This window comes from Eleutherodactylus coqui, chromosome 12 (assembly GCF_035609145.1).
Source record: "Eleutherodactylus coqui strain aEleCoq1 chromosome 12, aEleCoq1.hap1, whole genome shotgun sequence".
NCBI classification, from domain to species: domain Eukaryota; kingdom Metazoa; phylum Chordata; class Amphibia; order Anura; family Eleutherodactylidae; genus Eleutherodactylus; species Eleutherodactylus coqui.
In genome coordinates, this window is record NC_089848.1 from 132391458 (window position 1) to 132419338 (window position 27881).

The 27881-nt window shown below is 48.2% G+C and overlaps 1 protein-coding gene across 1 annotated transcript in view; it reads right to left on the reverse strand.

Annotated features, from left to right (window-relative positions):
* Positions 1-826: 826 nt before the first annotated feature.
* Positions 827-27881, reverse strand: part of LOC136586594 (mycocerosic acid synthase-like polyketide synthase) — a 157979-nt gene continuing 130924 nt past the window's right edge. Inside the window, 3 exon segments of the mRNA XM_066584727.1 lie at positions 827-3268; positions 13971-16038; positions 16041-17382. Of these exon segments, the coding sequence (XP_066440824.1) occupies positions 1234-3268; positions 13971-16038; positions 16041-17382 (5445 nt within the window). The 3' untranslated portion in view covers positions 827-1233.

Genomic DNA, 27881 nt, shown 5'->3' on the forward strand with positions numbered 1-27881 from the left:
TATATATTTGTAGTTAATTTACATTAATAATTATTATCATAGTACATGAAATATGCAAATAAGTGATTCTTCCAATCTATAGGTGTGTCCATATTACTGACACTTTATATTATATCTTGGAATACTCTTATATAAATAGCTAACACTATAATAGAGAGTGATCAAAAGAATACCAGCTCTCCGGTGTAAGTAAGGTAGAGATGGTAGTAGCAAAATGACTTACTTCACAGGGGTGCCTTGGTCCCCGGCACCCCTGAATCCTAGACAGCAAATAGTATCGCAGACGTGGCAAAAGATCAGTATAACAATTTATTTGTTTCCATGCAATGCATTTCGGCCTCAAACAAAGGCTTTCTCAAGCCTATAACTCATTTCTTTTACTATAATAGAAAGGGCAAACAGAAGAAAATCTCTCTGCATATTAGAAACGTTATATGCTTATTTAACGAGAAAAATCAAAGTCATAGGAAAAAATGCATAAGAGGGAAAATTAATACTGTGGTGCTAAAAGTGTTTGAATAGAGATGAGCGACTATACTCGCTAAAGGCAATTGCTTGAGCGAGCATTGCCTTTAGCGAGTACCTGCCCACTCGAGACAGAAGGTTCGGGTGCCGGCAGCGGGCAGGGAGCTGGGGGGGGGGGGAGAGCGGGGCGGAACGGACGGGAGATCTCTCTCTCCCTCTCTCCCCCGCGCTCCCTCCTGCTGACAGACGCTACTCACCGCTCCCCCGCACCAGCACCCGAACCTTCTGACTCGAGCAGGCGGGTACTCGCTAAAGGCAATGCTCGCTCGAGCAATTGCCTTTAGCGAGTATACTCGCTCATCTCTATATGTGAATAATTCCGAAGGTTCACTTTAAATTACTGAATCCACCTTTGCTCTAGTGCTCCCTCCATGGCTACTGTTCTTACTCCAATTTGAAGGAATCCAAGACACCACAGATTCCAGTAAAATGTTCAATGTTTATTCATTCCGTCATTAAAAAACCAGTGACACATTTTCAATACAACGGCTGGATGTCACTGAAACGTAGTAAAGGATGTATTTTTAATTAGAATATATTTTACATTTTATTGGAATATACGGAGCCTTGGATTTCTTCAAATTGAAGTAGTACTGCCGTGAACTGGAAGGCTACTCCTAGTTATATGGTTATTAAAGACTGGAGAAATCATTCACATCCATGTACTGTACTCAATTCAAATCACATGTGATGCTTTTATTTTCCATATCACAGTTTTGTTTCCTGTATTATTTCTCTTTCAAGCTCATTAGCGTCACAGTCGACTTCTTTCAGCATTGATACCAGCCAAGAGATTGTTGTATTTGGATCCAAAATGTTGACCACAGGTATTCTAATGCTCTTATCTCGGAAGATGCGATTCTGCATTGTCATAGTGACCATGGAATCAACACCCAGAGAACTGAGAAGAGTATTCATAGTGATAGCACTAGCGCTCACGCCAGTCTGCTCACTAACTACTAGCAAAATGTAATCTTCAGGTTTTTCACACTTTATTTGGGTGGATTGTCTCACCTTCAGTGTTTCTTCCAAGTTTTCATTTACATCCAACAAAACATTGCGAAACCTTTTCTTCAGCCCCGGGGTGTAAGAAACCAGATTATTCTTCATGGTTTTAAAATCTAATTTTGCAATTGTTTGGTGGGTATTGTTTAATAAAAGACAATTCTTTAGATGAACTCGTATTTCTTCTGCATTTAATAGTAGGATTCCTTTTGCTTTTAAGAGTTCATGAATTTTGTGCTGGTTGAGTAATACCCCAAGATTGAGGGCACCCCAACTGATCGACTGTCCACAAAGACCCAGATTTCTTCTGTAGTGACAGAACACGTCTAAAAAAGAGTTGGCAGCAGCATAACTTGCTTGCCCTGAATTTCCAACTGATGAAGCAAGAGATGAATAACAAACAAAATAGTCAAGTTTAATGTTTTTAGTAGCATGGTGAAGATTCACAGCTCCATCTACTTTTGGACTTAGGACTTTCTCAAACATGAGCAAGTTTAGGTTCTGCAGAATCCCATCATGAAAAACAGCAGCGCTGTGAAAGATACCTCTGATTGGAATTCTTGGAAATGTTTTTTGGATGGAATCTATGGCCTTTATGACGTCAGTATAGTTAGTTATGTTACATTGCAGGGTGACTATCTTTGTGTTTTCTTTCTCAACCTCAGCTATTTGTTGCACCATTTCAAGAGTGGGATTTTGTCTGGATAAAATGACAACGTTGTCACCACCATTCTGTAGAATGAATTTCACCGTTTCAAACCCAAGACCAGTCAGACCACCTGTGACTATATAAACACCACAGTGCTGAAAAAGCTTTTGAGCAGGTGAAGACTCAGAAATCTTTGAGGTTATACTATTGTCTAGCTTAATGAGAGGTAAGGCCTGAACTGTTGAGTAGCTGCACAGTGTATTCTTCCCTTCAGATGTATTGCATTGTGGTTGGGTGATAGACTCCAGAATATTGATTTCAGATGGTATAGAATATAGCCATTTGTGTAAGTCACTTGCAAACCGTTGTAAATATGATTTCTGAAGCACAGCAGCAAAATCAAGTACATGAACATGAATGTCTTGCCTAGTGTAAAGCATCAGGTTTTTTACATTTTTCTGGTCTGATAGGATAATGACATATTTAAGAAGAGGTAGTTCAGTGAGTGCTTCTCTAGATATACCTTCTGCTGTGGGAAGAACTACCATAGCAACACACATTTTGTCTTTTATCATATTCCCATTGGATCTGACAACTTCCCAGCCTGCTTGTTCTGCTGTTTTGCATAAAACTCTGCATAAAATGGACTTTGCATCTGATGTCACTATTGCCAGTTGTGGTTTATTTTTTGCACATGGTAGTTGGTGATGTAATATTTCCCAGGCTAAAACAAAGAAGGAGATACAGGGAGACTTTCTTAATACAACTGCTTCCTTAACCAAGTAGCAAACATTCTCGGGAACCCTTATTTTGGAGGCTGCAACAACTGGATAACATACGACAACTCCATCCCCAACTTGAATTTCTTTGACATCTTTCCCAACTGCGCTAACAATTCCAGCAAAATCCAGAGCAATGAGCTCATGCTTTTCACTCATTGTCCAATACAAAGCACTTCCATATTTCCAACTTGAAAGGCTCACAGGAAAATAATCATCTGTGTGGGCACAAATTTTGTCAATATTAATCTCTATTTCGTTGCCCTTTAATTCTGAAAATGTGGAATTTGTAAGTTCGGCAGAAACGTCCCTTATTTTGTAGGGATTAGAGATGAGCGAACGCGTTCGTCCGAGCTTGATATTCGTGCGAATATTAGGGTGTTCGGGATGTTCGTTATTCGTGACGAACACCATGCGGTGTTCTGGTTACTTTCACTTCCTTCCCTGAGACGTTAGCGCGCTTTTCTGGCCAATTGAAAGACAGGGAAGGCATTACAACTTCCCCCTGCAACGTTTAAGCCCTATACCACCCCCCTGCTGTGAGTGGCTGGCGAGATCAGGTGTTCGCCTAATATAAAAGTCGGCCCCTCCCGCGGCTCGCCTCAGATGCGGTGTGAGTTAGATGAGGGACAGTGCTGTTTATACCGGAGCTGCTGTAGGGAAAGAATTGGTAGTTAGTGTAGGCTTCAAGACCCCCCAAAGGTCCTTATTAGGGCCACTGATAGCTGTGTGTTGGCTGCTGTTAGCAGTGGGATTTTTTTTTCTTTCTCAAAATCGCCTCTGCAGACCGTTGCACCTGGCATTAGGGACAGAAGTGCTGCATAGGCAGGGAGAGTGTTAGGAGTGAGTGTAGCCTTCAAGAACCTCAACGGTCCTTTCTAGGGCCATATTTATCCGTGTGCAGTACTGTCCAGGCTGCTGTTGGCTGTGCTGCATTTTTTTTGGGCTTCTCAAAATCGCCTCTGCAGAGCATTGCACCCTCCATTGATACTGCAGGGAAAGAATTGTATAGGCAGGGCCACAACACAGTTATTATTCATAGAATATACGCAGTGCTGCCTGTTGGTGGGAAAAAACTGAAAAGAAATCTATTTGTCCAGCCTGTGTCCGTCCTTACGCCTGTGGAGACGTGTGAGCTGCGTGAAAAACATTGCTAAATCATACGCAGCCAGCTACGCTTTACTGCTGGGTTCGCCATTTGCTTTCCTTAATTGGGGAAAAAAATACCTGCTCTCCAAGAGTTATAATAACTCTGCTACCCTCACGTTCTGTGACACATAAGCAGGGACACAGCGCAGTTATTAAACTTCGCAGGTTCATTGAATATACGCAGTGCTGCCTGTTGGTGGGAAAAAACTGAAAACAAATCTATTTGTCCAGCCTGTGTCCGTCCTTACGCCTGTGGAGACGTGTGAGCTGCGTGAAAAACATTGCTAAATCATACGCAGCCAGCTACGGTTTACTGCTGGGTTCGCCATTTGCTTTCCTTAATTGGGAAAAAAAATACCTGCTCTCCAAGAGTTATAATAACTCTGCTACCCTCACGTTCTGTGACACATAAGCAGGGACACAGCGCAGTTATTAAACTTCGCAGGTTCATTGAATATACGCAGTGCTGCCTGTTGGTGGGAAAAAACTGAAAACAAATCTATTTGTCCAGCCTGTGTCCGTCCTTACGCCTGTGGAGACGTGTGAGCTGCGTGAAAAACATTGCTAAATCATACGCAGCCAGCTACGCTTTACTGCTGGGTTCGCCATTTGCTTTCCTTAATTGGGAAAAAAAATACCTGCTCTCCAAGAGTTATAATAACTCTGCTACCCTCACGTTCTGTGACACATAAGCAGGGACACAGCGCAGTTATTAAACTTCGCAGGTTCATTGAATATACGCAGTGCTGCCTGTTGGTGGGAAAAAACTGAAAAGAAATCTATTTGTCCAGCCTGTGTCCGTCCTTACGCCTGTGGAGACGTGTGAGCTGCGTGAAAAACATTGCTAAATCATACGCAGCCAGCTACGCTTTACTGCTGGGTTCGCCATTTGCTTTCCTTAATTGGGGAAAAAAATACCTGCTCTCCAAGAGTTATAATAACTCTGCTACCCTCACGTTCTGTGACACATAAGCAGGGACACAGCGCAGTTATTAAACTTCGCAGGTTCATTGAATATACGCAGTGCTGCCTGTTGGTGGGAAAAAACTGAAAACAAATCTATTTGTCCAGCCTGTGTCCGTCCTTACGCCTGTGTAGACGTGTGAGCTGCGTGAAAAACATTGCTAAATCATACGCAGCCAGCTACGCTTTACTGCTGGGTTCGCCATTTGCTTTCCTTAATTGGGAAAAAAAATACCTGCTCTCCAAGAGTTATAATAACTCTGCTACCCTCACGTTCTGTGACACATAAGCAGGGACACAGCGCAGTTATTAAACTTCGCAGGTTCATTGAATATACGCAGTGCTGCCTGTTGGTGGGAAAAAACTGAAAACAAATCTATTTGTCCAGCCTGTGTCCGTCCTTACGCCTGTGGAGACGTGTGAGCTGCGTGAAAAACATTGCTAAATCATACGCAGCCAGCTACGCTTTACTGCTGGGTTCGCCATTTGCTTTCCTTAATTGGGAAAAAAAATACCTGCTCTCCAAGAGTTATAATAACTCTGCTACCCTCACGTTCTGTGACACATAAGCAGGGACACAGCGCAGTTATTAAACTTCGCAGGTTCATTGAATATACGCAGTGCTGCCTGTTGGTGGGAAAAAACTGAAAAGAAATCTATTTGTCCAGCCTGTGTCCGTCCTTACGCCTGTGTAGACGTGTGAGCTGCGTGAAAAACATTGCTAAATCATACGCAGCCAGCTACGCTTTACTGCTGGGTTCGCCATTTGCTTTCCTTAATTGGGGAAAAAAATACCTGCTCTCCAAGAGTTATAATAACTCTGCTACCCTCACGTTCTGTGACACATAAGCAGGGACACAGCGCAGTTATTAAACTTCGCAGGTTCATTGAATATACGCAGTGCTGCCTGTTGGTGGGAAAAAACTGAAAACAAATCTATTTGTCCAGCCTGTGTCCGTCCTTACGCCTGTGTAGACGTGTGAGCTGCGTGAAAAACATTGCTAAATCATACGCAGCCAGCTACGCTTTACTGCTGGGTTCGCCATTTGCTTTCCTTAATTGGGAAAAAAAATACCTGCTCTCCAAGAGTTATAATAACTCTGCTACCCTCACGTTCTGTGACACATAAGCAGGGACACAGCGCAGTTATTAAACTTCGCAGGTTCATTGAATATACGCAGTGCTGCCTGTTGGTGGGAAAAAACTGAAAACAAATCTATTTGTCCAGCCTGTGTCCGTCCTTACGCCTGTGTAGACGTGTGAGCTGCGTGAAAAACATTGCTAAATCATACGCAGCCAGCTACGCTTTACTGCTGGGTTCGCCATTTGCTTTCCTTAATTGGGAAAAAAAATACCTGCTCTCCAAGAGTTATAATAACTCTGCTACCCTCACGTTCTGTGACACATAAGCAGGGACACAGCGCAGTTATTAAACTTCGCAGGTTCATTGAATATACGCAGTGCTGCCTGTTGGTGGGAAAAAACTGAAAACAAATCTATTTGTCCAGCCTGTGTCCGTCCTTACGCCTGTGGAGACGTGTGAGCTGCGTGAAAAACATTGCTAAATCATACGCAGCCAGCTACGCTTTACTGCTGGGTTCGCCATTTGCTTTCCTTAATTGGGAAAAAAAATACCTGCTCTCCAAGAGTTATAATAACTCTGCTACCCTCACGTTCTGTGACACATAAGCAGGGACACAGCGCAGTTATTAAACTTCGCAGGTTCATTGAATATACGCAGTGCTGCCTGTTGGTGGGAAAAAACTGAAAACAAATCTATTTGTCCAGCCTGTGTCCGTCCTTACGCCTGTGTAGACGTGTGAGCTGCGTGAAAAACATTGCTAAATCATACGCAGCCAGCTACGCTTTACTGCTGGGTTCGCCATTTGCTTTCCTTAATTGGGAAAAAAAATACCTGCTCTCCAAGAGTTATAATAACTCTGCTACCCTCACGTTCTGTGACACATAAGCAGGGACACAGCGCAGTTATTAAACTTCGCAGGTTCATTGAATATACGCAGTGCTGCCTGTTGGTGGGAAAAAACTGAAAACAAATCTATTTGTCCAGCCTGTGTCCGTCCTTACGCCTGTGGAGACGTGTGAGCTGCGTGAAAAACATTGCTAAATCATACGCAGCCAGCTACGCTTTACTGCTGGGTTCGCCATTTGCTTTCCTTAATTGGGAAAAAAAATACCTGCTCTCCAAGAGTTATAATAACTCTGCTACCCTCACGTTCTGTGACACATAAGCAGGGACACAGCGCAGTTATTAAACTTCGCAGGTTCATTGAATATACGCAGTGCTGCCTGTTGGTGGGAAAAAACTGAAAACAAATCTATTTGTCCAGCCTGTGTCCGTCCTTACGCCTGTGTAGACGTGTGAGCTGCGTGAAAAACATTGCTAAATCATACGCAGCCAGCTACGCTTTACTGCTGGGTTCGCCATTTGCTTTCCTTAATTGGGAAAAAAAATACCTGCTCTCCAAGAGTTATAATAACTCTGCTACCCTCACGTTCTGTGACACATAAGCAGGGACACAGCGCAGTTATTAAACTTCGCAGGTTCATTGAATATACGCAGTGCTGCCTGTTGGTGGGAAAAAACTGAAAACAAATCTATTTGTCCAGCCTGTGTCCGTCCTTACGCCTGTGGAGACGTGTGAGCTGCGTGAAAAACATTGCTAAATCATACGCAGCCAGCTACGCTTTACTGCTGGGTTCGCCATTTGCTTTCCTTAATTGGGAAAAAAAATACCTGCTCTGCCACAGTTAATAACTCTGCTACCCTCACGTTCTGTGACACATAAGCAGGGACACAGCACAGTTATTAAACTTAGATAATTCATTCACTAGAGGCAGTGGGGCCTTTCGTTTTCCAAAAAGGGCAAAAATTATATTTGGCCTGCAGTCTTGCGCCAATTTATTTCCTGCCTGGGAAATCTAATCACTGGTAATACAGCATGCTGAGGGGTAGGGGTAAGCCTAGAGGACGTGGACGTGGACGTGGCCGAGGACGCGGAGGGCCAAGTCAGGGTGTGGGCACAGGCCAAGCTCCTGATCCAGGTGTGTCGCAGCCGACTGCTGCGCGATTAGGAGAGAGGCACGTTTCTGGCGTCCCCACATTCATCGCCCAATTAATGGGTCCACGCGGGAGACGGTTATTAGAAAATGAGCAGTGTGAGCAGGTCCTGTCCTGGATGGCAGAAAGTGCTTCGAGCAACCTATCGTCTACCCGCAGTTCTGCGCCGTCCACTGCTGCCAATCCGAATCCTCTGTCTGCTGCTCCTCCTTCCTCCCAGCCTCCTCACTCCACTACAATAACACCTGCTCAGGAGCGGGAGCACTCCCAGGAACTGTTCTCGGGCCCCTGCTTAGATTGGGCAGCAGCGGTTCCTCTCCCACCAGAGGAGTTTATCGTCACTGATGCCCAACCATTCGAAAGTTCCCGGGGTCCGGGGGAAGAGGCTGGGGACTTCCGCCAACTGTCTCAACAACTTTCTGTGGGTGAGGAGGACGATGACGATCAGACACAGTTGTCTTGCAGTGAGGTAGTAGTAAGGGCAGTAAGTCCCAGGGAGCAGCGCACAGAGGATTCGGAGGAAGAGCAGCAGGACGATGAGGTGACTGACCCCACCTGGTGTGCAACGCTTACTCAGGAGGACAGGTCTTCAGAGGGGGAGTCAAGGGCATCAGCAGGGCAGGTTGCAAGAGGCAGTGCAGTGGCCAGGGGTAGAGGCAGGGCCAGACCGAATAATCCACCAAGTGTTTCCCAAAGCGCCCCCTCGCGCCATGCCACCCTGCGGAGGCCGAGGTGCTCTAAGGTCTGGCAGTTTTTCACAGAGACGCCTGACGACCGACGAACAGTGGTGTGCAACCTTTGTCGCGCAAAGCTCAGCCGGGGAGCCAACACCAACAGCCTCACCACCACCAGCATGCGCAGACATATGATGGCCAAGCACCCCACAAGGTGGGACGAAGGCCGTTCACCGCCTCCGGTTTGCACCCCTGCCTCTCCCCCTGTGCCCCAACCTGCCACTGAGATGCAACCCCCCTCTCAGGACACAGGCACTACCGCCTCATGGCCTGCACCCACACCCTCATCTCCGCTGTCCTCGGCCCCATCCAGCAGTGTAGTTCAGCGCACCGTTCAGCCGTCGCTTGCGCAAGTGTTCGAGCGCAAGCGCAAGTACGCCGCCACGCACCCGCACGCTCAAACGTTAACCGTCCGCATCGCAAAATTCATCAGCCTTGAGATGCTGCCGTATAGGGTTGTGGAAACGGAGTCCTTCAAAAGTATCATGGAGGCGGCGGCCCCGCGCTACTCAGTTCCCAGTCGCCACTACTTTTCCCGATGTGCCGTCCCAGCCCTGCACGACCACGTCTCCCGCAACATTGTGCGCGCCCTCACCAACGCGGTTACTGCCACGGTCCACTTAACTACGGACACGTGGACAAGCACAGGCGGGCAGGGCCACTACATCTCCCTGACGGCACATTGGGTGAATTTAGTGGAGGCTGGGACAGAGTCAGAGCCTGGGACCGCTCACGTCCTACCCACCCCCAGAATTGCGGGCCCCAGCTCGGTGCTGGTATCTGCGGAGGTCTATGCTTCCTCCACTAAAGCACCCTCCTCCTCCTCCTCCTCCTCTGTCTCACAATCAAGATGTGTTAGCAGCAGCATGTCGCCAGCAGTCGGTGTCGCGCGGTGTGGCAGCACAGCGGTGGGCAAGCGTCAGCAGGCCGTGCTGAAACTACTCAGCTTAGGCGATAAGAGGCACACGGCCCACGAACTGCTGCAGGGTCTGACACAGCAGACGGACCGCTGGCTTGCGCCGCTGAGCCTCCAACCGGGCATGGTCGTGTGTGACAACGGCCGTAACCTGGTGGCGGCTCTGCAGCTCGGCAGCCTCACGCACGTGCCATGCCTGGCCCACGTATTTAATTTGGTGGTTCAGCGCTTTCTGAAAAGCTACCCACGCTTGTCAGACCTGCTCGTAAAGGCGCGCCGGCTCTGCGCACATTTCCGCAAGTCCCACACGGACGCTGCCACCCTGCGCACCCTGCAACATCACTTTAAGCTGCCAGTGCACCGACTGCTGTGCGACGTGCCCACACGGTGGAACTCTACGCTCCACATGTTGGCCAGGCTCTATGAACAGCGTAGAGCTATAGTCGAATACCAACTCCAACATGGGCGGCGCAGTGGGAGTCAGCCTCCTCAATTCCTTTCAGAAGAGTGGGCCTGGTTGGCAGACATCTGCCATGTCCTTGGTAATTTTGAGGAGTCTACCCAGGTGGTGAGCGGCGATGCTACAATCATTAGCGTCACCATTCCTCTGCTATGCATCTTGAGAAATTCCCTGCAAACCATAAAGGCAGCTGCTTTGCGCTCGGAAACGGGGGCGGGGGAAGACAGTATGCCGCTGGATAGTCAGGGCACCCTCCTGTCTATTTCTCAGCGCGTACAGGAGGAGGAGGAGGAGCATGAGGAGGATGAGGAGGAGGGGGAAGAGACAGCTTGGCCCGCTGCTGACGGTACACCGGCTGATTGCCTGTCATCCTTTCAGCGTGTATGGCCTGAGGAGGAGGAGGAGGAGGAGGAGGATCCTGAAAGTGATCTTCCTAGTGAAGACAGCCATGTGTTGCGTACAGGTACCCTGGCACACATGGCTGACTTCATGTTAGGATGCCTTTCTCGTGACCCTCGCGTTGCACGCATTCTGGCCACTACGGATTACTGGGTGTACACACTGCTCGATCCACGGTATAAGGAGAACCTGCCCACTCTGATTCCCGAAGAGGAAAGGGGTTCGAGAGTGTTGCTATACCACAGGACCCTTGCGGACAAGCTGATGGTAAAATTCCCAGCCGACAGCGCTAGTGGCAGAAGGCGCAGTTCCGAGGGCCATGTTGCAGGGGATGTGCGTAGATCGAGCAGCATGTACATCCCAGGCAGTGCAACAGTCTTTAAGGGCCTGGCCAGCTTTATGGCTCCCCACCAAGACTGTGTCACCGCTCCCCAGTCACGGCTGAGTCGGCGGGAGCACTGCAAAAGGATGGTGAGGGAGTACGTAGCGGATCGCACGACCATCCTTGGTGACGCCTCTGCCCCCTACAACTACTGGGTGTCGAAGCTGGACACGTGGCCTGAACTAGCCCTGTATGCCCTTGAGGTGCTTGCTTGTCCTGCGGCTAGCGTCTTGTCGGAGAGGGTGTTTAGTGCGGCTGGGGGAATCATCACCGATAAGCGTAGCCGCTTGTCAACCGACAGTGCCGACAGGCTAACACTCATCAAGATGAACAAAGGCTGGATTTCCCCAGACTTCTGTTCTCCACCAGCGGACAGCAGCGATACGTAAGCAATACGTAGGCTGCACCCGCGGATGGAAGCTACGTTCTCTCTCACCATCCAAAACGGGGACATTTCTGCTTCATCAATCTGTGTCTAATATTCCTCCTCCTCCTCCTCCTGCTCCTCCTCCTGAAACCTCACGTAATCACGCTGAACGGGCAATTTTTCTTAGGGCCACAAGGCTCACTCAAATAATTTTTCTGAACAATTTTTCTAAGTTTCAATTAGCTTAAAAGCGTTGGAACTTTAACTTGAACCAATTTTTCGTTACACTGGGCTGCCTCCAGGCCTAGTTACCACTTAAGCCACATTAACCAAAGCGATTCACCTGCCATCTTGATTGGGCATGGCCAATTTTTACTGAGGTACATTAGTACTGTTGGTACACCAATTTTTTGGGGCCCTCACCTACAGTGTAATCATAGTAATTTCTATGTTCTTCGCCTGCACTCATGGTACAGAAAGGTGTGTGGGGTTGGCCTACAGTTTAGCTACATAAATGTCACTTGTGCCTTGGCTATACTAAGGCTACTGAAATGGAACGAAGACTGCGCTCCCGCTATACTGCTGCTTCAGAATTGTTACTGGGGCCTGTCTTGAGTGCTACTATTGCTTACATGGAACGAAGACTGCGCTCCCGCTATACTGCTGCTTCAGAATTGTTACTGGGGCCTGTCTTGAGTGCTACTATTGCTTACATGGAACGAAGACTGCGCTCCCGCTATACTGCTGCTTCAGAATTGTTACTGGGGCCTGTCTTGAGTGCTACTATTGCTTACATGGAACGAAGACTGCGCTCCCGCTATACTGCTGCTTCAGAATTGTTACTGGGGCCTGTCTTGAGTGCTACTATTGCTTACATGGAACGAAGACTGCGCTCCCGCTATACTGCTGCTTCAGAATTGTTACTGGGGCCTGTCTTGAGTGCTACTATTGCTTACATGGAACGGACACGTGGAGAGGACACGTAGTGCCTCAAAAACATCCCCCTCCTCCTCCAACAGGGAAAACATTGTTGGCAAATGCCTTTGCATTGGTTCGTCTGGCGGCAGTCCAAGAATTTCACCTTTACCGACACTACTAGAGAGCCCCCCCACCATCCCCCCGCCACGGCCCACTTAATCCTGGCCACATTCCGAAAACCAACAAAATACAACCGTGGTACTAGGTCCGCAGTCACCACCACATTACCACCAACGCGGTTACTGTTAAGGTGCATATAACCACGGACACGTGGAGAGGACACGTAGTGCCTCAAAAACATCCCCCTCCTCCTCCAACAGGGAAAACATTGTTGGCAAATGCCTTTGCATTGGTTCGTCTGGCGGCAGTCCAAGAATTTCACCTTTACCGACACTACTAGAGAGCCCCCCCACCATCCCCCCACCACGGCCCACTTAATCCTGGCCACATTCCGAAAACCAACAAAATACAACCGTGGTACTAGGTCCGCAGTCACCACCACATTACCACCAACGCGGTTACTGTTAAGGTGCATATAACCACGGACACGTGGAGAGGACACGTAGTGCCTCAAAAACATCCCCCTCCTCCTCCAACAGGGAAAACATTCTTGGCAAATGTCTTTGCATTGCTTCGTCTGGTGGCAGTCCAAGAATTTCACCTTTACCGACACAACGAGAGCCCCCACACCATCCCCCCGCCACGGCCCACTTAATCCTGGCCGCATTCCGAAAACCAACAAAATACAACCGTGGTACTAGGTCCGCAGTCACCACCACATTACCACCAACGCGGTTACTGTTAAGGTGCATATAACCAGTCTGACTGGGGCATGCAGACACCTTGACAGAATGAATAGTGTGTGGCACATAGGTTCCCCATTGCTATGCCCACGTGTGCAGCTCCTGATGGCGGTGGCACAGGATTGTATTTCTCATTGCTTCTGTACAGCATTGTGGGCTATCGCCCCGCCCCTATTAAAGAGGGTCGCTACCTAGCCGTGCCAACCCTGTGCAGTGTGTGCCTGCGGTCCCTCGTCGTGGCAGACGCACTTCTAAATAGACGTGAGGGTGGTGTGGCATGAGGGCAGCTGAAGGCTGCGCAGGGACAGTTTGGTGTGCGCTGTGGGGGGGAGGGGGTGCGGTTGGGCAGCATGTAACTCAGGAGAAGTGGCAGTGGAGTGTCATGCAGGCAGTGATTGTGCTTTGTTGGAGGTAGTGTGGTGCTTAGCAAAGGTATGCCATGCTAATGAGCGCTTTTCAGAAGTAAAAGTTGTTGGGAGGGGGGGGGGGCCCACTCTTGCCGCTATTGTGGCTTAATAGTGGGACCTGTGAACTTAGGATGCAGCCCAACATGTAGCCCCTCGCCTGCCCTATCCGTCACTGTGTCATTCCCATCACTTTCCTGAATTGCCCAGATTTTCACACATGAAAACCTTAGCGAGCATCGGCGAAATACAAAAATGTTCCGGTCGCCCATTGACTTCAATGGGGTTCGTTGTTCGAAACGAACCCTCGAGCATCACGGGAAGTTCGTTACGAATAACGAACACCCGAACATTTTGGTGTTCGCTCATCTCTAGTAGGGATCTGAGGTGTGCAGGGTAAAATGATCAGGATGCTGTAAAGATTCTATTTGCTGTGTTTTCTTTTCAGTGTCAATGGGAATTATTTCATTGGTATAAATAAAACCATCATTAATCCAGATCTCTGGATGGTCCTCTGGATTATAATTTAAGAGAACCTTGGCTAGCGATGCAACATCTCGGGGACTTGAGGAGCTAACGTCAATCAGCTGAAATGTAATGTCTGGCATTTCAATTACACAAGCTCTTGTCATTCCAACAAAAGCAAATCCAGGATTGATGTGATCCACTGTGCCTTCAACAGTTCTGAAGGTCACCGTCCGGATAGTAGGCTTGGGGCTTATTTGCCTCACTGATAAAATTAACTGGCGATAGACATCACAACACTTTGCTAGGTATTGGGGGAGATTGCCTAGAGATTGCTCAGTAGGTTTGTGGACTCCCCACATAAACACAATATCTTTGCAGTTACTGTTAAATAGCTTTTCTGCCTGTAGATCTGAATCCCAGCTGTTGAAGGTTATGTAGCTCAGTCCATTTTGGATATATTTTGATAATTGTTCGCCAACTCCAAGATTATCAGAATAAACCAATATATTTGACTTGTTTTCTTGTATGTCTCTGCTTTCAGAGAATTGCGTCCATTTAACTTGGAAAAACGTTTTCTCTTGTTTGTTTGCTGTTTGATTCAGAAACGCCATTTTAACACTTTTTATTTCTACTAAAAGGAAACCGTTGTTATCTACAAAGCATCCACATAATTCAACGTACGTCTGGGTTGTTCTTATTGTTTTTATGTAGATGACCATTTCATCTTGAAGAGGCTGTAGAATCGTCAAGCTTCCTATGGATGATGGAAAGCCCACTAAAGATTCCTTGGTACAAGTTCCCACGCACACTGCCACTTGTAGGAAACAATCTAAAATGACTGGATGTATGTGGTACTCGTACATTGTTTCTTTGACATCTTCACTCACTTTTACTCTGGCAATTGCTTCTTTGAGATCTTTTCCATAATAAACATTGCCCAGCTGTCTGTAAATCTTTCCATATTCAAATCCAATTATAAAGAGATGGTCATAAAAACTCTGTTGAGAGAAAATAGTAGAACATCTTTGGAAGATCTGTTCAGTTGAGATTCTTTTGCTCGTGTCTAGAGCACGGTTAGTTGTTTCTATTTGGCCCATTGCAAAAACATGTGATGTTAGAACATCAAAATGAATTATTTGATATTCTTGTTTCCGATGTAGTTTGACATTAAGGTCTACTGAATCCTGATGGAGAACACAGGGGCTAGAAAATATTACACTGATTTCAAGAGATCTTAAAGGCACTTTAGGTTTGAAGCTGATAGCTGCTGCTGCCAATCCAAGTTCCACATAGAGTGCGCCTGGAATAAAGACCGATCCTATATTTTTGTGTTCAAAGACATAGGGTGTATTGTTTTTTGATATTTTACACCTGAACTCAGTGAAATCTTCACTCATGCTGTGGATTAATGGGTGGTTGGGACTTAATGCGGTTTGGTTTCCCTGTCTGATTTTTTCAAATTGAATATCTTGCTTGATGTGATCAAACCTGTATCTTGGAATTGTGGATGGAGCAGATTTATAGGCTTCAAATACATTACACCAGTTAGGATTGTATCCATGTACAAAAAGTGCAATCAGCATAGAAAAAATGGTCTCATACTCTTTTTGGGGCTGGATAACAGATAATACTGTTGTCTTGGCTCCTAATGTTTCAATTATGCTCCTTTGTAATGTTCTTCGAGGACCGATTTCAAGAAAGAGGACATTTTCTTTATCTCTTGCTGAAGCTTCTACAGCTTGTTGAAAGGCAACTGGTTCAGAAATATTTTTAGCCCAGTAATCGCCAGTGGTGAAATCTCCTTTGGATGCAGGTTTTCCTATCACTGTTGAAAGAAGATCAATTTCCATATTTTGTTCTTGTAAATCCCTCAACATATCTTTTACCTCATTCAGTATTGGATCCATCATGGGGCTGTGGTATGCAGCACTGACATCAAGTAGATGGAGAAATATATTATTTGAACTGTAATCTTTGGTTCTTCCTTGAGCTGGTCTATTGTTTCACCATCTCCAGAAACTGTGCAGGAAGTAGGACTGTTATAAGCAGCAATGCAAACTTTTCCCTTGTAAGATGCAATTATTTTTGACAATTCTGTAACTTTAATATTTCCAACCACCAACATTTTCCCTCCAGTAACTCTGCATTGCAGTGCGCTTCTGTAATAAATGACTTTGACAGCATCTTCTAGTGAGAGAATTCCAGAGCAATGAGCTGCTGCAACTTCTCCAACTGAGTGTCCGAGGATGCAGTCGGCCCTCAGCCCCCAATGTTTCAGTAGAGCCACTAATGACACCTGAGCTGTAAAGAGCAGTAACTGGGCTACATCCGGCCTTGAGAAATCATCAAACTCATTCTGCAACAACTGTACCACAGAAAGTGGAGTGTAGACTCTAATCATCTCATCTATCTCTTCACATTTCTTCTTGAAGACTGGCTCAAGTTCTAGGAATATCTTACACATCGCTTTATGAAGGACCCCATTGCCACACAGCACAAATACAACCTGGGGACTGGATTTAGCTGGAGCAGTGTCTTTTTTCACAATCTGAATTTGTTGGTTTAATTGAGTTAATGAAGAGGCCAAAAATCCTATTCTGTATTCGTGATTTAGATGACTTCTTCTGCAAGCTGCTGTGTAGACCAAGTTCTCCAGAGTTAAGGATGTTGCCTTGCTTAACATTTGTTGTGTATCTTCAATAGAGAGGTGAAGTGATTTTTTAGAGGCTGCAGACAAAATAAAAAGTTCAACCGGTCTTTTTGAATGATATTGAGGATATTTTTGTTTATATTGTTTGACAACGACGTGAGCGTTAGTTCCCCCAAATCCAAAATTATTTATTCCTGCCATTCTTCCAAATTTGCTGTCCTCTTGCCATTTCTCAGGGCAGGTTGGAATTTCTAGATTGGATTCCTCAATGATTTTGATGCCATTTTCCTTAGAATAGTGTAGAGATGGAATAATAATTTCATGCTGCATCATGAGAAGAACTTTTATCAACCCAGCAACCCCAGAAGCACATTCAGTGTGACCAATGTTCCCTTTAACTGATCCAATCTTCAAAGGCTTCATTCCACTAGAACGTTTTTTTCCAATTATGTTTCCTAAGCTGGCAGCTTCAATTGGGTCACCAATTGGTGTTCCAGTACCATGAGCTTCAACATACTGGATAGAACATGGATCTATGGTTTAATAGATGTACTGCAATAATTTCTCATGTTGGTATTGAGATGGTTTGGTTATTGGTGTTACTGACTGACCATCTTGGTTAACTGCACTTTTACAAATTATTCCCCAGATTTTGTTGTAATCTTCTACAGCCTGTAAGATATATAAAAATTATGTAAGAAATATATAAAATATACAATAATATATGCAATGTACCATATCATTGTATAGGCACTTTAATGAGTCAACATTAGTATGTTAAAGGGGTTGTTCCGTTATTGGAGAACATTGACTCTATACCACCAAGCATGTCAAAATAACAAAAAGTGTAGTACTTACCCTGGGGAATCCAGCGCTGTAGCCCCGCCATTGTCCTGGTGTTTGTTGTGGAGGTGATGTCACAGGAAGTCATCTAAAGGCTGCAGCCAATGAGAGGCAGCAGCAGCGCCATTCTGAACTGCTGGTATAATGGCATCCAAGATGTGAGTGCTAATACCAGGAAAACAGATGGTGAAGCAGGCGGTTAGGTGACTTACTGTGACAGCATCTCCATAATGAATGCCAGGAGGGATGGCATGGCTACAGTGCCGGATTCCCATGGCAGAGGAAGGCCTTGTTTTACTCTTTTTGTTTTATTAAAGTTGGTGGTATAGGGGCAATGTTGTCTATTAACCAGACAACCTCTTTTCATTTTTTAAAGGTTACCTATGTTTTTTTTAAATTAAATTGTAATATTTTGCATTGACATAAGTATTTACACCTTCTAGTATGACACTTATAACTTAGCTCTGGGGGCTTCCCAATTCTCTTGATCATATTTGAGATGTTTCTATACATTGATTGGAGTCACCTCTGGTAAATCCAGTAGATTGGACATCATTTTAAAAAAGATCCCCAGAAACTGTGGGACTGTGTAATGGTCCATTTTCCTTGCGGTGGTGCCACAGGGAAATTAAACCCAGCCAGTTTTCCACATGGATCACAGCTAATCATGGGGGATACTTTGTGATCTGCTTACTGTTATTTTGTCAAGGTACACTTCTAACAAGCAGGGATTGTTCAAAGCAGAGAATCTCGTAAAGTGCACTTTCACACAGCTGATTTTGGGCAGATTTTGGTGTCGATCAGCAGCAGAATTTAAGGCCCTTTTACATGCAAAGATAATCTTTCAAACGACATTTTGCATTTAAAACAATCTCTAGGAGCTGTTTACAGAGCCAAGCTTATGCTTAAACACACTCCCAGCTGTGGAAATAGCTGCCAACATATTCCATTATTCTCCTCTGGCTAGTGTAAACATATTACAGGGATAACATAGTGCACTCTCTTGAAAGATGGGCGAAATACATTCAAATGAAATGTATTTGCTCAGTCTTTCAGCGGCTGAACAATGAATTTAAAGTGAACTAAAATCCATTGTTCAAACAAAGTGCACGATGCCCGTGTTGGCATATAAATATAATCGCTCATTTTTGCGCATTTCAATGAATTTTGAGTAATAATTAGAGATGAGCAAGCACTAGAGATGAGCGAACACCAAAATGTTCGGGTGTTCGTTATTCGGAACGAACTTCCCGGGATGCTCGAGGGTTCGTTTCGAACAACGAACCCCATTGAAGTCAATGGGCGACCCGAGCATTTTTGTATTTCGCCGATGCTCGCTAAGGTTTTCATGTGTGAAAATCTGGGCAATTCAACAAAGTGATGGGAACGACACAGAAACGGATAGGGCAGGCGAGGGGCCACATGTTGGGCTGCATCTCAAGTTCCCAGGTCCCACTATTAAGCCACAATACCGGCAAGAGTGGGCCCCCCCCCCTCCCAACAACTTTTACTTCTGAAAAGCCCTCATTAGCAATGCATACCTTAGCTAAGCACCACACTACCTCCAACAAAGCACAATCACTGCCTGCATGACACTCCACTGACACTTCTCCTGGGTTACATGCTGCCCAACCGACCCCCTCCCCCCCACAGCGCACACCAAAGTGTCCCTGGGCAGCCTTCAGCTGCCCTCATGCCACACCACGCTCATGTCTATTTAGAATTGCGTCTGCCATGACGAGGGACCGCAGGCACACACTGCAGAGGTTGGCACGGCTAGGCAGCGACCCTCTTTAAAAGTGGCGGAGCGATAGCCCACAATGCTGTACAGAAGCAATGAGAAATAGAATCCTGTGCCACCGCCATCAGGAGCTGCACACGTGGGCATAGCAATGGGGAACCTATGTGCCACACACTATTCATTCTGTCAAGGTGTCTGCATGCCCCAGTCAGACCGGGCTTTTTAATTCATAGACACAGGCAGGTACAACTCCCTATTGTGAAGTCCCTGTCGACCCACAGCATGGGTGGCTCCCTGGAACCCACCGGCGGTACACAGAAATATCCCATTGCATTGCCCAACACAGCTGAGGTAGTAATGTCGTGCTTAATGCAGGTGGGCTTCGGCCCACACTGCATGCCCCAGTCTGACTGGGGTTCTTTATAAGTGTACAGATGTAGTAAAAACTCAGTGTGCACCTACAGCATGGGTGGGTGCCAGGAAGCCACCGGCGGTACATAGAAATATCCCATTGCATTGCCCAACACAGCTGAGGTAGTAATGTTGTGCTTAACCCTTTCCAATCCAATTTGTATATGGTTTTCCTAGGGGGCTTACTCTTTTTCTGCTGTTATACAACGGCGCTATATGCTGGCTAAAGCCAGTACTGCATGAGCTGACACGTAGGATAGGCTCCGACAGCAGAGAGGCTGGCAATATACAGTAAGAGAACCCCGACGGACGTCTACCAACAACGGAGCTGTACAGCCTTAAACCCTAATGTCTTCACAGGTCACACAGTGGACTGGAAAGGGTTAATGCAGGTGGGTTTCGGCCCACACTGCATGCCCCAGTCAGACTGGGGTTCTTTACAAGTGGACACATGTAGGTTAAACTCCCTGTGGACCCACTGCCTGGGTGGGTGCCAGGAAGCCACCGGCGGTACATAGAAATATCCCATTGCATTGCCCAACACAGCTGAGGTAGTAATGTCGTGCGTAATACAGGTGGGCTTCGGCCCACACTGCATGCCCCAGTCAGACGGGTTCTTTAGAAGTGTACAGATGTATTAAAAACTCAGTGTGCACCTACAGCATGGGTGGCTCCCTGGAACCCACCGGCGGTACATAAAAATATCCCATTGCATTGCCCAACACAGCTGAGGTAACGTCAGCTGTAATGCAGGTGGGCTAAAAATTAATTTGATTACACTGTAGGCGAGGGCCCCCAAAAATTGCTGTATCAACAGTACTAATGTACATCCCAAAAATTGGCCATGGCCAGCCAAGAGGGCAGGTGAAACCCATTAATCGCTTTGGTTAATGTGGCTTAAGTGGTAACTAGGCCTGGAGGCAGCCCAGTGTAACGAAAAATTGGTTCAAGTTAAAGTTCCAACGCTTTTAAGAGCATTGAAACTTATAAAAATTGTTCTGAAAAATTATTTGAGTGAGCCTTGTGGCCCTAAGAAAAATTGCCCGTTCAGCGTGATTACGTGAGGTTTCAGGAGGAGGAGCAGGAGGAGGAGGAGGAGGAATATTAGACACAGATTGATGAAGCAGAAATGTCCCCGTTTTGGATGGTGAGAGAGAACGTAGCTTCCATCCGCGGGTGCAGCCTACGTATTGCTTACGTATCGCTGCTGTCCGCTGGTGGAGAACAGAAGTCTGGGGAAATCCAGCCTTTGTTCATCTTGATGAGTGTTAGCCTGTCGGCACTGTCGGTTGACAAGCGGCTACGCTTATCTGTGATGATTCCCCCAGCCGCACTAAACACCCTCTCCGACAAGACGCTAGCCGCAGGACAAGCAAGCACCTCCAGGGCATACAGCGCTAGTTCAGGCCACGTGTCCAGCTTCGACACCCAGTAGTTGTAGGGGGCAGAGGCGTCACCAAGGATGGTCGTGCGATCCGCTACGTACTCCCTCACCATCCTTTTACAGTGCTCCCGCCGACTCAGCCGTGACTGGGGAGCGGTGACACAGTCTTGGTAGGGAGCCATAAAGCTGGCCAGGCCCTTAAAGACTGTTGCACTGCCTGGGATGTACATGCTGCTCGATCTACGCACATCCCCTGCTACCTTGCCCTCGGTACTGCGCCTTCTGCCACTAGCGCTGTCGGCTGGGAATTTTACCATCAGCTTGTCCGCAAGGGTCCTGTGGTATAGCAACACTCTCGAACCCCTTTCCTCTTCGGGAATCAGAGTGGGCAGGTTCTCCTTATACCGTGGATCGAGCAGTGTGTACACCCAGTAATCCGTAGTGGCCAGAATGCGTGCAACGCGAGGGTCACGAGAAAGGCATCCTAACATGAAGTCAGCCATGTGTGCCAGGGTACCTGTACGCAACACATGGCTGTCTTCACTAGGAAGATCACTATCAGGATCCTCCTCCTCCTCCTCCTCCTCCTCCTCAGGCCATACACGCTGAAAGGATGACAGGCAATCAGCCGGTGTACCGTCAGCAGCGGGCCAAGCTGTCTCTTCCCCCTCCTCCTCATCCTCCTCATGCTCCTCCTCCTCCTCCTGTACGCGCTGAGAAATAGACAGGAGGGTGCCCTGACTATCCAGCGGCATACTGTCTTCCCCCGCCCCCGTTTCCGAGCGCAAAGCAGCTGCCTTTATGGTTTGCAGGGAATTTCTCAAGATGCATAGCAGAGGAATGGTGACGCTAATGATTGTAGCATTGCCGCTCACCACCTGGGTAGACTCCTCAAAATTACCAAGGACATGGCAGATGTCTGCCAACCAGGCCCACTCTTCTGAAAGGAATTGAGGAGGCTGACTCCCACTGCGCCGCCCATGTTGGAGTTGGTATTCGACTATAGCTCTACGTTGTTCATAGAGCCTGGCCAACATGTGGAGCGTAGAGTTCCACCGTGTGGGCACGTCGCACAGCAGTCGGTGCACTGGCAGCTTAAAGTGATGTTGCAGGGTGCGCAGGGTGGCAGCGTCCGTGTGGGACTTGCGGAAATGTGCGCAGAGCCGGCGCGCCTTTACGAGCAGGTCTGACAAGCGTGGGTAGCTTTTCAGAAACCGCTGAACCACCAAATTAAAGACATGGGCCAGGCATGGCACGTGCGTGAGGCTGCCGAGCTGCAGAGCCGCCACCAGGTTACGCCCGTTGTCACACACGACCATGCCCGGTTGGAGGCTCAGCGGCGCAAGCCAGCGGTCGGTCTGCTCTGTCAGACCCTGCAGCAGTTCGTGGGCCGTGTGCCTCTTATCACCTAAGCTGAGTAGTTTCAGCACGGCCTGCTGACGCTTGCCCACCGCTGTGCTGCCACACCGCGCGACACCGACTGCTGGCGACATGCTGTTGCTAACACATCTTGATTGCGAGACAGAGGAGGAGGAGGAGGGTGCTTTAGTGGAGGAAGCATACACCTCCGCAGATACCAGCACCGAGCTGGGGCCCGCAATTCTGGGGGTGGGTAGGACGTGAGCGGTCCCAGGCTCTGACTCTGTCCCAGCCTCCACTAAATTCACCCAATGTGCCGTCAGGGAGATGTAGTGGCCCTGCCCGCCTGTGCTTGTCCACGTGTCCGTAGTTAAGTGGACCGTGGCAGTAACCGCGTTGGTGAGGGCGCGCACAATGTTGCGGGAGACGTGGTCGTGCAGGGCTGGGACGGCACATCGGGAAAAGTAGTGGCGACTGGGAACTGAGTAGCGCGGGGCCGCCGCCTCCATGATACTTTTGAAGGACTCAGTTTCCACAACCCTATACGGCAGCATCTCAAGGCTGATGAATTTTGCTATGCGGACGGTTAACGTTTGAGCGTGCGGGTGCGTGGCGGCGTACTTGCGCTTGCGCTCGAACACTTGCGCAAGCGACGGCTGAACGGTGCGCTGAACTACACTGCTGGATGGGGCCGAGGACAGCGGAGGTGAGGGTGTGGGTGCAGGCCATGAGGCGGTAGTGCCTGTGTCCTGAGAGGGGGGTTGCATCTCAGTGGCAGGTTGGGGCACAGGGGGAGAGGCAGGGGTGCAAACCGGAAGCGGTGAACGGCCTTCGTCCCACCTTGTGGGGTGCTTGGCCATCATATGTCTGCGCATGGTGGTGGTGGTGAGGCTGTTGGTGTTGGCTCCCCGGCTGAGCTTTGCACAACAAAGGTTGCACACCACTGTTCGTCGGTCGTCAGGCGTCTCTGTGAAAAACTGCCAGACCTTAGAGCACCTCGGCCTCTGCAGGGTGGCATGGCGCGAGGGGGCGCTTTGGGAAACACTTGGTTGATTATTCGGTCTGGCCCTGCCTCTACCCCTGGCCACCGCACTGCCTCTTGCAACCTGCCCTGCTGATGCCCTTGACTCCCCCTCTGAAGACCTGTCCTCCTGAGTAAGCGTTGCACACCAGGTGGGGTCAGTCACCTCATCGTTCTGCTGCTCTTCCTCCGAATCCTCTGTGCGCTGCTCCCTCGGACTTACTGCCCTTTCTACTACCTCACTGCAAGACAACTGTGTCTGATCGTCATCGTCCTCCTCACCCACAGAAAGTTGTTGAGACAGTTGGCGGAAGTCCCCAGCCTCTTCCCCCGGACCCCGGGAACTTTCGAATGGTTGGGCATCAGTGACGATAAACTCCTCTGGTGGGAGAGGAACCGCTGCTGCCCAATCTAAGCAGGGGCCCGAGAACAGTTCCTGGGAGTGTTCCTGCTCCAGAGCAGGTGTTATTGTAGTGGAGTGAGGAGGCTGGGAGGAAGGAGGAGCAGCAGACAGAGGATTCGGATTGGCAGCAGTGGACGGCGCAGAACTGCGGGTAGACGATAGGTTGCTCGAAGCACTTTCTGCCATCCAGGACAGGACCTGCTCACACTGCTCATTTTCTAATAACCGTCTCCCGCGTGGACCCATTAATTGGGCGATGAATGTGGGGACGCCAGAAACGTGCCTCTCTCCTAATCGCGCAGCAGTCGGCTGCGACACACCGGGATCAGGAGCTCGGGCTGTGCCCACACCCTGACTTGGCCCTCCGCGTCCTCGGCCGCGTCCACGTCCTCTAGGCCTACCCCTACCCCTCAGCATGCTGTATTACCAGTGATTTGATTTCACAGGCAGGAAATAAATTGGCGCAAGACTGCAGGCCAAATATAATTTTTGCCCTTTCTGGAAAACGAAAGGCCCCACTGCCTCTAGTGAATGAATTATCTAAGTTTAATAACTGTGCTGTGTCCCTGCTAATGTGTCACAGAACGTGAAGGTAGCAGAGTTATCATAACTCTTGGAGAGCAGGTATTTTGATTCCCAATTAAGGAAAGCAAATGGCGAAGCCAGCAGTAAAGCGTAGCTGGGTGCGTCTGATTTAGCAATGTTGTTCACGCAGCTCACACGTCTCCACCGCCCGTAAGGACGGACAGAGGCTGGACAAATAGATTTGTTTTCAGTTTTTTTCCACCAAAAGGCAGCACTGAGTATATTCTATGAATAATAACTGTGTTGTGGCCCTGCCTATACAATTCTTTCCCTGCAGTATCAATGGAGGGTGCAATGGTCTGCAGAGGCGATTTTGAGAAGCAAAAAAAAATGCAGCACAGCTAACAGCAGCCTGGACAGTACTGCACACGGATAAATATGGCCCTAGAAAGGACCGTTGAGGTTCTTGAAGGCTACACTCACTCCTAACACTCTCCCTGCCTATGCAGCACTTCTGTCCCTAATGCCAGGTGCAACGGTCTGCAGAGGCGATTTTGAGAAAAAAAAATTTGCCACTGCTAACAGCAGCCAACACACAGCTATCAGTGGCCCTAATAAGGACCTTTGGGGGGTCTTGAAGCCTACACTAACTACCAATTCTTTCCCTACAGCAGCTCCGGTACAAACAGCACTGTCCCTCATCTAACTCACACCGCATCTGAGGCGAACCGCGGGAGGGGCCGACTTTTATGTTCGGGTGACACCTGATCTTCCCAGCCACTCACAGCAGGGGGGTGGTATAGGGCTTGAACGTCACAGGGGGAAGTTGTAATGCCTTCCCTGTCTTTCAATTGGCCAGAAAAGCGCGCTAACGTCTCAGGGAAGGAAGTGAAAATAACCAGAACACCGCATGGTGTTCGTTACGAATAACGAACATCCCGAACACCCTAATATTCGCACGAATATCAAGCTCGGAAGAACACGTTCGCTCATCTCTAGCAAGCACCAAAATGCTCGGTTGCTCGTGTCGAACTTTCTGCGATGCTCGAGAGCTCGTTTCGAGTAACGAACCCCACTGAACTCAATGGGCGACTCGAGCATTTTTGTATATGACCAATGCCCGCATAGGTCTTCACTTGTGAAACTCTGGAAAACATCCGAAAGTTATGGAAACAACACAGAAACAGATAGGGAATGGCAGGGGCAGCATACATGGCTGCACCTCAGGCTCCCAGGTCCCACTATTAAGCCACAAAAGGGGCAAGAGTCTACCCCCCTAACAGTTTTTACTTCGGACAAGCCCTCATTAGCTAGGCACACCTTAGCTAAGCACTAGAGATGAGCGAGCACCAAAATGCTTGGGTGCTCGTTACTCGGGACGAAATTATCGCGATGCTCGAGGGTTCGTTTTGAGTAACGAACCCCATTGAAGTCAATGGGCGACCCGAGCATTTTTGTATATCGCCGATGCTCGCTAAGGTTTTCATTTGTGAAAATCGGGGCAATTCAAGAAAGTGATGGGAACGACACAGCAACGGATAGGGCAGGTGAGGGGCTACATGTTGGTCTGCATCTCAAGTTCCCAGGTCCCACTATTAAGCCACAATAGCGGCAAGAGTGGGCCCCCCCCTCCCAACAATTTTTACTTCTGAAAAGCCCTCATTAGCAATGCATACCTTAGCTAAGCAGCACACTACCTCCAACAAAGCACAATCACTGCCTGCATGACACTGCGCTGCCACTTCTCCTGGGTTACATGCTGCCCAACCCCCCCCCCCCGCACGACGCAGTGTCCACAGCGCACACCAAAGTGTCCCTGCGCAACCTTCAGCTGCACTCATGCCACACCACCCTCATGTCTATTTATAAGTGCATCTGCCAGAGGAACTGCAGGCACACACTGCAGAGGGTTGGCACGGCTAGGCAGCGACCCTCTTGAAAAGGGGCGGGGCGATAGCCCACAATGCTGTACAGAAGCAATAAGAAATCCAATCCTGCGCCACCTCCATCTGGAGCTGCACACGTGGGCATAGCAATGGGGAACCTATGTGCCACACACTATTCATTCTGTCAAGGTGTCTGCATGCCCCAGTCAGACCGCGGTTTTTTATAAGCTTGATAAAGGCGTCAGCTAGACGCAGAAACGCGCTGCTTTTACGATTTACTTGTAATTGATTGTTGTGTGGGGAATAAAAATATTTGCTTTCTATTGAACTAAGGTTTTTTTAGAGGCTTATTCCCTTATCTACCTAAGGGTTAATGTTGTAGCACAGCTATAAAGAAAGTTTTTTCTTTTTTTCTATTTACTGAAAGGTCTTGAGACAGTTGCCGGAAGTCCCCAGCCTCATCCCCCGGACCCCGGGAACTTTCCAAAGGTTGGGCATCAGTCACGATAAACTCCTCTGGTGGGAGAGGAACCACTGCTGCCCAATCTGAGCAGGGGCCCGAGAACAGTTCCTGGGAGTCTGCCCGCTCCTCAGAATGTGTCATTGTAATGGAGTGAGGAGGCTGGAAGGAAGGAGGAGCAGCAGCCAGAGGATTCAGAGTTGCAGCAGTGGACGGCGCAGAACTCTGGGTGGACGATAGATTGCTGGATGCACTTTCTGCCATCCACGACAGGACCTGCTCACACTGCTCATTTTCTAATAATGGTCTACCGCGTGGACCCATTAATTGTGCGATGAATGTGGGGATTCCAGAAACGCGCCTCTCTCCTAATCTCGCAGCAGTCGGCTGCGATACACCTGGATCAGGAGCTCGGCCTGTGCCCACACCCTGACTTGGGCCTCCGCGTCCACGTCCTCTAGGCCTACCCCTACCCCTCAGCATGGTGTATTACCAGTAGTGCAGAAACAGAACGCTGTAATTAAATGTGCCGCTTATTGGCCTGTGGTTGGAGGCTGACTTCGCTTACGGAACGCCAGGAAATAATTTTGCGCAAGCCTGCTGTAACACTTAGCTGGCTGCGTATGAATTAGGAGGACTACTACACCCAGCAGAGACCCAGAACACTGAGGACAGTCACAGGCAGCCCAAATAGATTTTTTTCCCAAAATGTTTTTGCAAAGGCCCACTGCCTATATTCAATAAATATGTCTTCTGTCCCTGCCTCACAATATATGTCTTCTGTCCCTGCCTAACCACCACTTCTGGCCATGGAGTATTACTGCAGGGCGCAATGCTCTGCATGGCCGATATACCAAAAAAAAAAAAAGTGCAACACTGCAAAAAGCAGCCTCCACAGTACTGCACACGGTTAGATGTGGCCCTAAGAAGGACCGTTGGGGTTCTTGAAGCCTAAAATACTCATAACGCTCTCCCTATAGCAGCTCCACCAAGACAGCACTTTCCCTAAAGTATGTCAGAACGCATCTGTGGCGAGCTGGGAGGGGCCGATTTTTATACTCGGGTGACACCTGATCTCGCCAGCCACTCACTGCAGGAGGGTGGTATAGGGCTTGAAGGTCGCAGGGGGAAGTTGTAA